We start from the raw sequence: 15,931 nt of genomic DNA, 5'->3' as shown, positions 1-15,931 counted from the left end.
GGGGGTATTGAGATTTTTTTGGGGGTATAAAGATTTGGGCGGGGTAGTTGCAATGTCATTCCGTTGATCAGGTGCCAGGTCCTTCATGCGATATTTCTCCTTTAGTGACTGACTAATTTCACTCAGCATAACGTCTTCAAGGTTCATCCATGTTATGTGGTGGTTTACAGCTTCCTAGTTATTCTTCAAGGTAGCATAATATTCCATTGTGTGTATGTACCACAGTTTGCTTATCCATTCTTCAGTTGATGGGCACTTAGGCTGTCTCCATCTTTTTGCTATTATGAACAGTGCTGCTATGAGCATTGGTGTGCATATATCTACTCGTGTTATGGCTCGTATTTCTTGTGGATATATACCAAGTAGAGGAATTGCTGGATCATAAAGTATTTCTATTTCCAACTTTCCGACCTTCCATCTTCTTTTAATGCTTTCTGTATCATTTAATATTTTGCCCATAGAACACTTCAACACTGCAAGTTGAGGCTTGAATTTTTTCTTCAGTTTCTTCAACATGACAAAGTCTGGATGTGTTCTTCCTTTTTGGTGTTTTAACTCCAGGTCTTTGCACATTTCGTTATAATATTTGACTTTGTCTTCTTGAACTCCTCTTTGAAATTTTCTGTTCAGCTCTTGTACCTCCGCACCTCTGTTTGCTTTAGCATTCCTACACTGGAGAGCAGAGTCTCTCTGACTTCCATTTTGTCTTTTCCTTCTTTCTTGTCTTCTTAATGACCTTTTGCTTTCTTCCTGTATATTGTTCTTGATGTCATCGCACAACTCTTCTGGTCTTCGGTCTTTAGCATCTAGTGCATCACATCTGTTCTTCAGATGATTTCTAAATTCAGGTGGGATATATTCAAGGTCATATTTTGGCTCTCGTAGATTTGTTTTCATTTTCTTCAGCTTTAATTTGAATTTGCATATCAGTAATTGATGGTCCGTTCCACAGTCTGCACCTGGCCTTGTTTTGGCTGATGATATGAAGCTTTGCCACCGTTTCTTTTCACAGATGTAGTCAATTTGATTTCTGGGTATTCCATCTGGTGAGGTCCGTGTTTACAGTTATCTTTTATGGTGTTTAAAAAAGGTATTTGTAATGAAGAAATCATTTGTCTTGCAAAATTCTATCATGAAATCTTCCGCATTGTTTGTATCACCAAGGCTATATTTTCCAACTACTGATCCTTCCTCTTTGTTTCCAGCCTTTGCATTGCAATCGCCAGTAATTATCAATACATCTTGATTGTATGGTTGGTCAATTTCATATTGAAGAAGTTGGTAGAATTCTTCAATTTCATCACCATTGGCTTCAGTGGTTGGTGCCTAAATTTGAATAATAGTTGTATTAACTAGTCTTCCTTGTAGGTGCATGGATGTTTGTCTATCACAGACAGCATTATACGTCAAGACAGATCTTGAAGTGTTCTTTTTGTAGATGAACGTGATGCCATACCTCTTCAATTTGCCATTCCTGGCATAGTTAACTATGCTATTGTCAGATTTAAGATGTCCAATACAAGTCCACTTCAGGTCACTAATGCCTAGGATATTGATGTTTATGTGTTCCATTTCAATTTTGACAGCTTACCATTTGCCCATATTCATACTTCATACATTCCATGTTCTGATTATTAATGGTGTTTACAGCTGTTTCTTTTCATTTCGAGTTGTGTCCCAAAAGCAAATGAAGGTACTGAAAATATTACTCCATTCGCATCCTCACGATCAACTCTACTTTGAGGCGGCAGCTCTCCCTCCATTGTATTTTGTGTTCCTTCTAACCTGATAGGCTCATCTTCCGGCACTATATCTGACAATATTCTGATGTGCTTCAGCATGTTTCACTCCTCACTATTCTGGTGCTATCTGAGAGTATTTCTATGCTATTCTTAAGGTTTTCAGTGACTAAATATTCAAAAGCAGACTGGGACTCCTTCCTAGTGTGTCTTCGTCTGGAAGCTCAGCTGAGACCTGTCCACCACAGGCAACCCAGCTAGTGTTTAAAATATCTGTGACATAGCTTCCAGAATCACAGCAACACGCAAGCCACCACTGCACAATGAAGTGACAGACGGGGGGTGGATATTTATGTATATGGTGGTGGTTCTGTGCTGTGGAGTCGGTTCTGACTCATAGTGAACCTGTACAGGGTTTCTGAGGCTGTCAATGTTTATGGGAGCAGAGTGCCTCATCTTTCTCCTGTGGAACAACTGGTAGTTTCGAACTGCTGACCTTGTGGTTTGCAGCCCAGTTCGTAACCACTATGCTACCAGAGCTCCTTATTTATGTATATAGAGAGGTTTATCTCAAGGAGATAGTTGACATATTGTAGAGGCTGGCAAGTGCCAAATCTGCGGGTCAAATGCCAGCCTAAAAGCTACTCCCGACTCACGTAACTGCAGGTACAAACTGACCCAAGGCCAGTGGGCAAGACAGCAGGCTGCAGGGGTTAATGAATCCCACGACCTGCAGGCAATGCAGCAAGAATCAGGGGTCAGATCATGAGAGCCTGAAGCAGGACCCAGAGCAAGCAGAAAGTAAGCGTTTTACTAGAACATCTCTCTATATATCTGATGCAGGTCGCACCCCCTAGGAACTCCCTTTCAGTGGATTGGCTGCTCCTAGCAGATCTAGCATGAAGATAGGTACACTGTAGCAGATCATATCACGGTGGGTGACTCCATCCTAACTACCAAACCAGAGAATCACCGCTCAGCCAAGTTGACACACAACCATCGCAACAGCTAGAATCCTTTTTAAATAGTTATGACTGATGCCTTGACAGTTTGAGTTCTTTATGTCCAGGGAGCAGTAGGTAAGATCCAGTGTTATTATCTTGGTCTGAACAACTGACCCTGGCCATCAGGAGCAGCAAGGCTGTTGTTATGTCATAATGGGGGGCAGGGGAGACTATGGGTGGCACCCAGGAGAGCCACTGCATGCCTCTTGTCCCCCTTATCAATTGTGATGGTAAGTGGACAAATGCAGCTACCCTAGCCTGGAAGTCCATGGTGACCTGGAAGTCCATGGTGACCAGGGCTCAGACTCCTCAGGGATGAGGGTCTGGGTCACAGCCCCAGGTACGCTGGAAACACCAGGGAATAAGAGAATCTAGAGTGGATGGAGAAGTGGGCCTGTGAGTCTCAGCCGAGTTTCTGAAAGCTGTTGTGGAAACAGAGGCTGTAGATGATGTCCCACGAATTCTCCTCTTGTGAGTTTTCCCTAGAAAGAGAGGCCCCCTGGAGTCCCGTGTCAGCTGGTCTCTGACCTACATGAAGCAGTTCAAGGTGTAGACTGTGTTGGGCAGAGATGAGTCCTCCAGATCCCTGTTTAGGGACGAGTCTGTTGTTTCAGCTGCTAGGAGAGTTGTCAATAGACACCCATTTCATGCTGAATCATTCATTAGCTGCAATGAAGGAGTGACCCAGGAAGAGGCAGGCCAGCTGGACATTCTGTCCCACTGAGGCTCATATGCACTCTAGATCTTCCTGTGGGGTGGTCAAGCTTCTGTTACCCCGCTTCTTCTCTGCTCCGTTCTGCTGCCTGCACCTGTCTGCTTCCTCTGTCGTGCACAGAGGTCCATCCCTGTTAATATCCTCATGCCAGTTCTCACCCTACCACCTGCCTCTGGAGGAGCCAATGGGAAAAGAGACAGTGTGTCCTGTCCAGTCAGATGGCGGCACTGTGTTGTCTAGTCAGATGGCAGCTGCGTGCCCTGTCCAGTCACATGGTGGCATACTCCATGCTGCCTCACTGAAAATTCAGCTGGAGGACTTGTCCTTGTGGTGGCCATGTGCTTGAACTGCTGAGCACCTGGTGGCCACTGCCCCCCCCGTTCTGCCCCCTGGGCCCTGGGAGTTCTTGGCATCTCTTTTCTCTGCTTGGCACCCACTGAGGCTAGCTGTGTGGCTGCAGCTGAGATGGAGTAGCAGGAAGTGTGGATGGGGGGTTCTTTGGCTGAGGGCTGGCTGGGAGTGGCTTGAGGTTGGGGGCACAGCAAGAGCTACCTTGTGCTTACTGATGGACACTCTGACCTCAGACTGCCTTGGTCCCACAAAGGAGAAACCCCCACTTCTTGCCCATCGCCTTCCCTGGGGTGTCTGGCCCTGCCCACCCTTCCTGCGACAAAGGGGGCTCTGAGAGGTTGGAGGGGACAGTGTCCCTTCAAGGTGAGGTGGTGCCCACTCACAGCCTGCCCTGTCTGTTCTGGACCCGGGCGTGCAGGCCCCATGTCTTCACCCCTCCCCTCCCCTCCCCCTTCAGATGCTGTGGCTGATCTTTCTGGCCCTACCCTGCCTGGAGAGCTCCTTGTCTATGACCCCAGGTGAATCTTGACCTCTTCCATTGCCCACTGCCCCGCCACTGCCCCCCAAAGCCTCCACTAACCTTCCAGGGGGGTTGATTGGATACCCCTGAAATCCAGGGACTGAGCTGAGCTTGGTGCTGGCAAGCCCGGGTCCTTGATGCCTCCCTGCTCTGACTTCCCAGCCCCCATCCCAGGGACTGAATTTGTGGGCATCGTTGGGGGCCATGATGCCCCACCCAAGAGATGGCCCTGGCAGGTTAGCCTCCGAGTGTACAACAAGGAGCTTGGGTTGTGGCAGCACGTGTGTGGGGGCTCCCTCGTCCACCCCCAGTGGGTGCTGACCGCGGCCCACTGTCCTGTTCCGTGAGTGATTTCCTGCTGTCCTCTAGGTGGGGTGGGAACCCACATGGGTGGTGGGAGACCCCTTATGTTCAGGGAAGCGCACTGAGAGCGGGCTCCTTACCCTTCTCTCCCAGGATAGAATTGGAGCCGAGTGCCTATCGGGTGCAGGTGGGGCAGCTGAAACTCTACGACAATGACCAGCTGATGAATGTGACTGAGATCATCCGCCACCCTAAGTTCAACCTCAGTCTGTCTGCCGAGGGAGGAGCAGACGTTGCCCTGCTGAAGCTGGAGACTTCGGTCATGGAGTCTGACTATGTGCGGCCTGTCACCCTCCCACCAGCCTCCCTGATGGTGCCGGCCGGGAAGACGTGCTGGGTGACCGGCTGGGGCGCTGTCAAGCTGGGAGGTCAGGGTCAGCGATCCTTGGTGGGAGTGGGTCCTGAGGGTGCCGCCTTCTCTGCACTGTTGGGGGCACTTTGTGGCTTATAGTCCCCCACATTGCCCCCCACCTCCGAAGATGAGCAGATCCAGGCACTGCAGGGGACCCCGGGGTTGCCCTGGGGACCTGCTCCCACTCACCTGGACTCTCCCGGCAGTGCCCTTGCCTGGGCCTTACAACCTCCAGGAGGTGGAGATCCCCATAGTGGGGAATGAGGACTGTAACCAGCGTTACCTGAATGGCTTCCCTTCAAACAAAACCATCAAGGTCATCCAAGATGATATGCTGTGTGCTGGGAGCGAGGGCCGGGACTCCTGCCAGGTGAAACCCCACCTGTGACCCTCTGTCCATTGAGGAAGAGGGAGGACCCACTGCTCAGATGAGGTTGCTGAGTGCCGCCTCTACCCACAGGGTGACTCCGGGAGCCCCCTGGTCTGCAGTTGGAGTGACACCTGGTTCCAAGTAGGACTGGTGAGCTGGGGTGACCGCTGTGGTCACCGCTTCCTCCCAGGGGTCTATGCCCGGGTGATGAGCTACGTGTCCTGGATCCACCAGTACGTCCCCAGCTCCAGCTGGCACTAGAAGTGGCTGCCCTGGGTTGTGAGATCTGGGGAGACCACAGGGTCCTCATCCTCAGCTGCTCTGGGGACAGTCAGGGAGGGGGTTTACAGGCAGGACTCAGGGGTAGGGTTTGTGGGGGACCATTAAACTGTTGAAAAGTGGCCTCAGGACCGTTCATGGACTTGCCACGGGGAGGGGTGGTAAGGGAGTGCTCCAGGTGGGTCCCTGCGCTGTGGGTGTTCAGGCTGGTTTGCTGTGTGGTGAGGGGTGTTCCAAGTGGGTTACTGCACTGTGGGTGTCGTCATGAGGGCTGGGGGACTCCTGGTGGGTCCCTGCACTGTGGGTATTTGGGCAGGGGGCCCTTTGTGGTAGACAGTTTTGCTGCATCTTGTCATCTGTGAAGGTGGCTCTGAGAACTCAGTCAGACCATCCTGTGTGTCCTGCTCTGCCCCATCCCTGTTCTTTCTTTCCTTCCTCCTTTTCCTCCCTCCCTCCCTCCCACCTGTTCTTCTCCCCTCTCCCCCTCTCCTTCCTGCTTTCCTCCCTCCTCCCTTCCCTTCCTATCTCTCTCCCTCCTCACCCTCTTCCTTCTCTCTCTTCCCTTCCTCCCTGCCTCTTTAGCTGAGGCCCAAGACTCAGTCTGGGCCCCCAGGCCTGAAGCTGCTTAGGGACACGTGGTTCTTGGTACTTCCTCCTTATATGCATGGGGGTGGAGGGGGTCCAGGAGCGTGGTGGCTCTCCTGCCAGCTCACCGGAGGCTGGAGAAGCGTGCAGGGGCCGAGCTGCCCCCATGGATGCATGCGCTCCTTCTGCTGGGGTGAAGCTGTAACTCCGGTGCCACTGAGCAGGGGTCTGTGTGGGCCAGAAGCCCCTCAGAGCACTGTGTTACCTCGGAGGGGCTGCCCTTGGACATGGCTGTAAGGGGGTTTGAGAGCACCATGTGCAGGGAGATGGAGCTTAGCCAGGCTTTGAGGCTTAACAAGCTGATCACCGTAGCTGAAAGGTAGAAACAGTCCACGTGCCCACCAACGGATAATGGACCATGTGGTCCATCTGCACAATGGAATTTTACTCAGCCAGAAAGAGAAATGAAGTTCTGCTGTGTGCTATAGCACACTCAAGCCTTGGAAATGCAGTATTGAGTGAAAAAAGGTGTCAGTCACACAAGACAAATATTGTGTGATCCCACTTGCAGGAGATGCCCAGACTAGGCAAATGGAGAAAGATAGAAAGCAATGGTTGTCAGGGGCTGGGAGGAGAGAGAGCTGGGATGTTAGAAAGAACAAAAAGGCAAAAAACCAAACCCACTTTCACATGGAGAACCTCTGAGATGTGACATGCTGACATCCTGGGTTCACACGAATGCCCGAGTCCCTCTCTGGTAATTTCTGTGTACAGTTTTTCTAAATCATAAGAGTCCATCAAACTGTGTTTTGCCAAAAATAGTAATAGTGTTCATAAAATAAAAAGTCAAGCTGTGAAACCCCAGAGACGAAAGAAGGATCCAGGGATGGAAAAGTTTCAGAGGCTGGGTTCCTGGTCCTGAGACAAGATGCTCGCTGAGAGGGCAGAACTGCCCCCTGGTGGCCAATTCGTGCAGAGCAAGAGGTCGGAGCACACTGGCCACCTGCTGGAGCGTTTCCAACTCTAGCCGCAATGCTGCCTGTTTATCCGCCCTATTTCGCGCCTGCGCACCCCGGTCCAGCTGCCACCAGGAGCCTGGGCAAGAGATGAGCCCCGCAGACATACAGTCCCCTGCTGCCCCCACAGGACTTGTGGGAAAGACCTGGGGGCCATGTGAGGACTATGGTGGACACATACACCTGGGATGTGTCCACTTGGGACCTGTGTTCTCCTGGGCTGTGTGTCTCCTAGAACGTTTGTCCCAGTACGATGTGTGTCCTCAGGGCACCATGAGCACATGGTCCAAGGCTTTCTTCACATCCACCCCTCTGGAAGCCTGAGGTTCTGTTCTGGGGAGACCAGAATGTAGGAACATTATCTGAAGAGCCAACCTGAATGAGCAGGACTATGGAGACTGGCTTGGCGGTGTCTATTCCCACAGCTGAGGCTGAGTCAACCCCATAGCATCTCAGCCCTGGGACACTGTGGCTCCCAGTCCAGCTATGATGCACCCTGGGCTGGATTAGGGCCTTAGTTTGAGGATCCAGTTGGGTAATGCCTACTGTTACCCTTGTCTGATTAATTTCTTTCTGCAATACTGTACTCAGAGCATCTGGAGGAGCTATGGCAGCAAAGCATGGCTTCCATAAACAACCCAGCGCTGGACCGCTGTCTAAAGGTTCAGGTGTGGGAAGGCCCATGAATAGCTACTTCTTCACCTTTGTTGGGGGAATGAGACACACCACACTATGATCTTAGCACATCCAGCCTAGGAGTGTGTTGTTGGTAAGTGCTGTTGAGTCAATTCTGACCCATAACGACCCTGTACAGGTCCAATGAGTGGCTGTTGAACTTGACCCATCGACCTTGCGGCTCCAAGCAACTTTGCAGTCCAGCATATTAACCCAAAGTGCCACACCAGGACTCTGCCTAGGCTGGTACAAAACAGCTTCAGTGGCTTGGGGGCATCACACGCCCCCAGAGTCTTTGAACCAATCGGGTCAAGTAAAACATTCCAATGTCCATCAAGTCTGCTGTCCATGGTTACTGTAATAGAGCCACTGCCCAAAGCCGTTGTTACCGAGTTGGTTCCAACTCACAGCGACCCTGTATGGGGTTTCTGAGGAGTGACTGGTGAATTTGGACCACTGACCTTGGGGTTCAAACCCACCTTGGTGTCCAGTGCATTAACCCACAGCACCACACCAGGACTTTGTCCAATCCCATCGGTGTGTTCAAAGTTCAATGGTTTGAATGTTTTATTTCCATCGTGGGGGCACAAGAATCTTTTTGAGGGTGGGGTTCCCCCAGGTTTGATCAATCTCTGCATGGCTGCTTCTGGTCCTCAGAGAGATGACAGATGTTCTCATCCTCCAGGTTTGAGCCTCCTGTCGCCAATAAATGTGCCCTTTTGTCCTAAGAACAAACCTTGACGTGGAATAGGAAAGCGGGCTGGAGAGCTGGACCCACCTTGGTCTGAGAAGCATTGATGGTATCTTCAAATCACCCATCAGATGTCCATCAAATGCTGAGATGGGCCTTGACCCCGATACAAGCTATCCCCACTCTCACCCCATCCAGTCCTCTGCTTGATTTCTGCCTTGAATTTATAAAAAGCTCATAGAATCATACTCTCAACTGTAAACCCTTAAGGCAGACCCACTGTGTGGGTTCCCCCAGTTTTCCATGAACCTTAAACTTTTTCTTGTGAATTGGGTGCAGTTTTAGAGAGCAGATCAGTTTTCTAGTCAACAATTCCGACACACTTTGTTTCATGTCATTGATCACAGTCCCCCCAATGCAACACCGCTCATTCCACGTCCTCCCTGTAGTCTGTATTTTCATCCCCTTTGTCCTAACTCTTCTGAACTTGGTCCTTGTGTTATAGTTAAGTGTGATTGAGTCCGTTCTGACTCATAATGACCCTGGATAGGAGCAGTTGGTGGGTTTGAATCACCAACCTTGTGGTCAGCAGTCCTGTGCTTATCTTACAGTGCCGCATTTGGGTAAATTGAGTAAAGGCTGCCCTTTTGATCTCAACTAGCTGATGATTCTGAAGAGTGTGTGCTTCCATTCTCCACCTGTCTGTTGCTTGGCTGGAGACTGAGCCATGGGGGTGAGTTCATTTCCAGACCCAAAGGGTGATCAAGGGCCATCATCTTGGGGATTTCATCGGTCTCTCTGACCAGTAAGTCTTGTCTTTTTCTTGTGATGCTGAGTTTTGTTCCACATTTTCCTCCCATTCTATCTAGGACTTCCTAATCAGGCTTAGTTTTGTTCATGGCGTTCTCATTGCCCTGCAATTGGTTGGCCCTCATAAATGCTTGCTGATGGACTGAATGACCAATAACACTTGTTCCAAGACAAGAAGTTGGACTTCTCCACGGACTTGACCCGTGGAGAACGGCTGCCAAGCTTCCGATGGGGAAACTGTGTGCTTAGAATCACAGAGATGTGATGCTCATTTAGAACCCAGACTCCAGATCCCAGCGAGGCTAAATCCAGTGTGCTCTCTGCTAAAAACCCTGCCTGTTGTCGTCATTGTTAGGTGTCGTTGAGTCTGTTCCAACTCACAGCAAACCAATGCACAAGAGAACGAAACACTGCCCGGTTCTGTGCCATCTAGACATTGTTATGCTTCATCCACACCCTTAAGATCAATTCTACTTTGAGGAGGTAGTTCTTTCCCAGTTGTATTTTGAGAGTTTTCCAAGCTGAGGGGCCCAGATCCAGCTTTGTACCAGACAATGCTCTGCTCTGTCTTATCTGAGGCCTCTGCTGAAGTCTGTCCACTACAGGTGTCCCTGCTGGTCTTTAAAATACCAGTGACATAGCTTCCAGCAACCACGACAAACAAGCCACCTCAGTAACAAACGGACAGGAAGTGGGCTATCTTAAATTCAAGCTGGGTTCAGAAGGGGATCTGGAATGAGGATATAATTTCTGACACCAGATGGATCTTGATTGAAAGCAGAAAATGCCAGATAGAGTTACTTGTGCTTTATGCACTATGCAAAGGCATTCAACTGTGTGGATCTTTACAAACTATGGATAACATTGTGAAGAATGAGAATTCCAGAACACCGAATCGTGTTTAAAATCAGGCCAGGTGTGTGTGTCAAGGTTGTAGTCTTTCACCATACTTACTCCATCTGTATGTTGAACAAATAATTCAAGAAGCTGGATTTTATGAAGAAGAACGTGACATCAGGATTGAAGGAAGATTCATCAACTACTTGCGATCTGCAGATGACACATCTTGCTTGCTGAAAGACGGTGTGAAAGTGAAGAGGACTCGAGGTACTTACTGATAAAGGTCAAAGACTACAGACTTCAGTATGGATTGCATAAAAATGTAAAGAAAATTAAAATCACAACTGAACCACTAAATAACAACATGACAAATGGAGAAAAGTTAAAATTGTCAACTTTTTATTTCCATCCACAAGCATCACTCATGGAAGCAGCAGTCAAGAAACCAAATGATGGATTTCATTAAGCAAATAAACTGCAAACAACCTTTCTAAAGGGGTCAAGAGCAAAGATATCAGTTTGAGGATATCTGTTTCAAGCCACGGTATTTTCAATCGCCGAAGGACAGGCTGGATGATTACTCCTCTGACGGTGAGGCTTCGTCTCTTTTACTTGGGACATGTTGTCATGAAGGACCAGTCCTTGGAGAAGGACATCATGATTGGTAAAGTGAAGGGTCAGTGAAAAAGAGGAAGGCCTCCCAACAAGACGGATTGTCCGTGGTAACATCCACTGTGAGGGTGGTGCAGAACAGTGTAGTGTTGATAGGGTCGCTGTGAGTCAGAACCCACCTATTAACATCAGTCTTTCAACATGCTTCTCCAGGAGGTAATGTTCTGGGTTCTACGCTCTTCTTCCCCCTCCAGCCCCACTTTAAAGTATTCCTTCCTTCCTAACTTGCATTACTGTTACTGTTGAAAAAGCCTGATATGATCTGATTTCGGTTTTACCCAAGGTCTGTGATTTCTCCAACTTTAAGTAATGACAGGATCCGCCCCTACCCAGCTCACCTCCCTCCTCCCTCCCCCAAGTCTCAGTCCTGTCACATTCATCTTTACTTAAAATGTGGATATTTTGTGCATCATATGTTTTAAGATCAGTTTGACTTTTTAACTTTCCAATAAAATATGATTTACTTGACATTTCCTGAAATCTCATGCCTGAGCACGGTGTGGGGGATGTTAAGTTGAGGCTTGGGTGGGCTCCTGTCTCCAGCCCCTGTCCTGGGGACGTGGGGGGCCTGTGAACTGGTGGTCTGTGGGAAGCAGTCAGAGGGTCTTGAAGATCCGAGAGGATGACCAAGGAGGGAGTCCTCACCCCCAGAGAAAAAAGATCGGCTCTCAACCCAGAATTGGGAGACAGGAGAGTGCTGTGGGACCCACTTCGTTGGGGGCTGTCGTATGCATGGTGGAGAATGGGGGGAATGCTCTCAGGGCGGAACCGGAGCTGAGACCCAGCGAAGCACACCCGCGCATGCGCATTGGATCACCCTAGCAAGGGCGCCACCTGGTGGTCTCGGAGACAGTGGACGTGGTCGCTGGATGACAGTCCGAGCCCCCTAAAGTCCACTGCAGGACCCTTGTGACCACAGAGCATCCCTGTAAGTGGGGGACCACGACAGTTCCGGAAACACAACAAACAAGGTGGGTGGGTGGTTGGCTCACTTGTCCCCTCCTCCCTTCCAGATCCCCTCCCTGCCCTGTAGCTCCGAACCCAGATTGTTGAGCCCAGCCCAGGTGCCCACAGCCGAGAGCAGCCCAATCCCAGGTCAGGACCTAGTGCGTCAAGCCCGGGACTCTCCCTTCAAGGGCTGAGTGGGGAAGGAGGTGGGAGTGGGAAGACGGAGGAGGATGAGGATGGCACTGTGAGTCAGTCCATCCCACTGACGGTCCATCCTTCAGTCCCCATCTCCTGGGTTCTTCTGATCCCCCACCCCAGCTTTCTGGACCCTATCTATGTCTGGTGTTCACCTAGTCCCCCCTCCACCCCCATCTGAGGAACCCCACAGCAGGAAGACTCCGCCCACTGTTCCCTGGACCACGCCCACAGGTGGGACACTCAGAGCCGGATGATTATGCGCTTTATTGAGAACCATTGAGGAGGCTGAGGTTCAGGGAGGTCCCCCATCCCTGTCCCACCTCTGGGAAGTCATCAGACGTCCCTGCTGTCCCTTTCAATTGTCAGGGGATGGACTGGACCGGGGAGGGGGCGGGGGAGGAGAGCAGTTGCAGCGACTGGAGTTCTCAAGCAGGATGGAGAAGGATGTTGGGCTCAGTGAGGGTTGGCATTGGGAACAGGAACATGAGGTCTTCAAAGATCCTGAAGGGTCTGCTCCTGTCAGCAGTATCCTTGTTCACACCCAGGGCTCAGTGAGATGAAGGGACATGGGAGCGGATCCAGGACAAGTAGGACATCACCTTTGTGTAGACTCCAGGGAGCCCAGGAGTGCTACAGAACTCACCCCAACTCACCACCCCTTCCTGCACCCAGCTGTGCCCGATTTTGCAGACCAGAGGACCTCCAGAGTCACCCTGTGGGGAGAAGAGTGAGGTGGTGAGCACTGTTGTACCAAGGGCAGCAGGGAGGGACCTGAACAGAGGCCAGGACTGAGGGTCTCACCTGGCAGGAATCCTTGTCCACGCTCCCAGCACACAGCATGTCCTCCTTGATGACCTTGTCAATCTCCTGGAATGTCTGACTGCAGTCCCCAGTGTCCACGATGGGGACCTCCACCTCCTGCAGGTCCTTGACAGGGGACAGCCGCTCTGTGGGAAGAAGCTGAGTTCACCCCAGGGAGGTGGTCCGGGGTGGATTTGTGCCCCTCCCCCATCACCCAGTCCATCAATGTCCCCACTGGTGTCGCAGTGCAGAGACTGAACCTGCAACTGGGAGTCCCAGGTACCAGGTTCTGGAACCACATGCTAAGCCTCAGTTTCCCCACGAATGCTCTAAGGAACACACGAACCTCTCCACATAGTCTATCTAGCGGGCACCAGGCTCAGGAGAGAAACTCAGGTGGGGTTTTCTTAGTCCCCATGGATGGTTACTAGGAGAATCAGAGTAAGTTCCTCCCTGAGGAATGCAGTCTGGACCCTGGGGTCAGAGTGGATGTGGGTCATTTACATCAGAGACATCCCTTAGTCCCTTTCAGCCTCATTTCTCTCCCTCCGCCTTAAATGTAGGGAGAACCCTGGGCAGGAAGGGCCATGCAGGATCTGGGTCAGAGTAAGGGTAGAGCTTCCCTCCCACCTCATCTGGCTCTGCCTTAACCCTGTTCTCTGAAGCTTCCCAAGTCCACCTCCCCCACGCCACCCCTAAGGGATTCCAGATTACGCCATGCCCACACCCTCTATGTCTGACCCCAGGCATCCTGACCCTTACCATCGAATGCACTGTCTCCCCAGGTAGCCACCCAGCATTTAGTGCCTGAGTGGAGAGAGCGCTGATGTGAAGGGAGGTGGACCAGCTGAACTTGCTGAGAGAGTGTCACCGGAGCCTCCAGTTTCAGAAGAGCCACGTCTTTCCCACCTTCTGGTCCCTGCTCATCATTGTAGTCTTTGTGGGGGATGACCTCAGTCACATTCAGATGGTCACCACTCCATGAGTGCTGCGCTTGTCCCACTTGGACCCGTACATTCTCAGGCTTTACTCTGTTGCAAGGTGGGAAAGGGAGAAGACCGGAAGGTTCTCAGAGGCTGAAGCAGAACCCAGCTCAGCTCAGCAGCAGGAGGTGGGTCAGCCTCTGGGAGCCAAGAGTTTCCCTTCTAGTGGGGGAAAGGAGACTCCAGGAGACTGAATCCCCTGGGACCCAGGACTGCAGCTACACTGCCCAGGAAACCTCACAACACGCATGGCATTAGCCCCAATATTGTCACCCAAGCAGGTGAAGGGGTCACTCACCCTTTAACACAGTGGGCAGCAGTCAGCACCCATTCCTTGTGAATGAGGGAGCCCCCACATTGAGTATTCCACTCCTTATTTTCTGGGTAATAGAACCATAGGCTGACCTGCCATGGCCACCTCCCAGATGGGGCTTTATGGTTCCCCATGATGCCCATGAGCTCAGCATCTGACCTGGGTGCTGAGGAGACAGGACAAGGGGGTCATCAGGAACCCAGGCACCCTTACCCAGAGCTCAGCTCAGCCTCCCCAAACTCAGGAGTGAGCCAGTCATCCTCACAGAGGTCCACACACCACCTTCGGGCTGCTGCCTAGACCCAAGAGAGAGGCTTAGGGATAGGTGGGGATTAGAAAGGGTCTGTACTCACCTGGGGTCAAGGGCAGGGAGTCCCCCAGGCAGGGGAGAATCAGCAACAGCAGCCACAGCATCTGTAGGGGGAGGGAGGGGAGGGGGAAGAGATGGGATAGCACTGTGGGGTCTGGGATGGAAAATGTGGGGTATGAATGTGCAACACCCTCACCTCCTCAGGCTCTGCAGTGATGTGCCCTGGGCCCCTCTCCATTGCCTTTATCCTGCAGCCCAGGAAGTGGTTATGTGGAGGCGTCTCCTCCAGGGTGGGGCATGGCAGGGAGACGGGGCTTCTCCTTCAGTGCTACTAAGGGTGACAGTTGGGTGATTTGTCCAGCAGGAAACATGGACCCTCATCTCTGAGCTGAGCAGAGAGCTGGGTGCTGGGTGGATTTGATGGACACGCGGACAAATAAAAAAACTGGGCACTGTGAAGATGACAGCGCTCGGGTTGAATGTGGAGAGACATTGGGGACAAGACCTGGGAGATATGGGGGGACAGCTCACTGTTGGGCTCCTTCTGAGGCCCTTCCTGAGAGACTTACATCATCCTGGCAAAGGACAGATGTGCTGGGATCAGAGTACAGGGCCCAGAGGAGACGGCCCTGCACTTGCCTCAATCTCTGGTACTGCTGAAGCTGAAAGGAGAAGACCCAAGAATGAAGGTGGACATCTCAGAGGCCCACAGTGGCTTCCCACAGTGACTACACAAGACCAGGGACTGTGGTCCCACAGCCAGGGACCCAGAAATCCTTTAACTGTGACCCTGTTCATGTCTTGGGACCAGAAGATCCTGGGGTTCCACCGGGTTGAGTATGACAAACAAGTGAGGTCTCTCTCCAGAACAGAGGTTCTACCCTGGGCCCCGAGCAGTTGTTTCCTTACTGTTCCTGTTTTCATTATCATTTCCCCCAATATTTGTGTCTACCACAGTTTGGTAGGGTCAGGTTTATTGGGGAGTGATTCCCAGCCAACAAAATTAACCCAATTTAGATCAGGGATTGCTGAATTTTGACAAACACATAAAACCAGGTCTCCAAAATATTCATGCATGTTTCTTGTAGCCAGCTCCTCCCCCACCCAGCCTGTGGCACAGGTGATCTGCTTTCTGTCCTTTGTTTGACCGTTTTCAGAGGCCAACCACATGGACTCTTACACTATGTGGACTTTGGGGTCTGGTTTCTTCATTTAGCAAAACAGGGGTGTCATTGGTAGAGTGTCTGTCTCAATAATTTCTTTGCATTGGATGGTTGCATTGGATACTCTGCATTGGATGGTTGCATTGGATGGTTGCATTGGATACTTTGCATTGGATGGTTGCATTGGATACTTTGCATTGGATGGTTGCATTGGATACTTTGCATTGGATGGT

General features: G+C 51.0%; 2 protein-coding genes across 2 annotated transcripts in view; one reads left to right on the top strand and one right to left on the bottom strand.

Moving 5' to 3' along the window:
* Window positions 1-4,266: 4,266 nt before the first annotated feature.
* LOC102833741 (mastin-like) lies at window positions 4,267-5,675 on the top strand. Its single transcript, XM_006873935.1, has 5 exons — window positions 4,267-4,327; window positions 4,492-4,672; window positions 4,786-5,060; window positions 5,251-5,414; window positions 5,505-5,675. Exons 1-5 carry the CDS (start codon window positions 4,267-4,269, stop codon window positions 5,673-5,675), a joined length of 852 nt encoding a protein of 283 aa, XP_006873997.1.
* Window positions 5,672-15,931, bottom strand: part of LOC102833358 (mastin-like) — a 31,714-nt gene continuing 21,454 nt past the window's right edge. The window contains exons 3-11 of the mRNA XM_006873934.1: window positions 15,105-15,197; window positions 14,579-14,639; window positions 14,211-14,391; window positions 13,839-13,960; window positions 12,930-13,075; window positions 12,772-12,841; window positions 7,275-7,373; window positions 6,407-6,569; window positions 5,672-5,735 (exon numbers count right to left, since the gene is read on the bottom strand). Of these exons, the coding sequence (XP_006873996.1) occupies window positions 5,672-5,735; window positions 6,407-6,569; window positions 7,275-7,373; window positions 12,772-12,841; window positions 12,930-13,075; window positions 13,839-13,960; window positions 14,211-14,391; window positions 14,579-14,639; window positions 15,105-15,197 (999 nt within the window). The remainder of the gene's footprint in view (window positions 5,736-6,406; window positions 6,570-7,274; window positions 7,374-12,771; window positions 12,842-12,929; window positions 13,076-13,838; window positions 13,961-14,210; window positions 14,392-14,578; window positions 14,640-15,104; window positions 15,198-15,931) is intronic.

The sequence above is a fragment of the Chrysochloris asiatica genome, unplaced genomic scaffold (assembly GCF_000296735.1).
Source record: "Chrysochloris asiatica unplaced genomic scaffold, ChrAsi1.0 scaffold00257, whole genome shotgun sequence".
Classification (NCBI taxonomy): Eukaryota; Metazoa; Chordata; class Mammalia; order Afrosoricida; family Chrysochloridae; genus Chrysochloris; species Chrysochloris asiatica.
This window is presented reverse-complemented; position numbering and strand designations above follow the sequence as displayed.

Bases quoted from the DNA above. Each gene is read 5' to 3' on its own strand.
- LOC102833741 (XM_006873935.1), top strand. From the start codon at position 4,267: ATGCTGTGGCTGATCTTTCTGGCCCTACCCTGCCTGGAGAGCTCCTTG. The intron at 4,328-4,491 runs GTGAATCTTGAC...CTGACTTCCCAG, and splicing joins CTCCTTGTCTATGACCCCAG to CCCCCATCCCAGGGACTGAA. The intron at 4,673-4,785 runs GTGAGTGATTTC...CTTCTCTCCCAG, and splicing joins GCGGCCCACTGTCCTGTTCC to GATAGAATTGGAGCCGAGTG.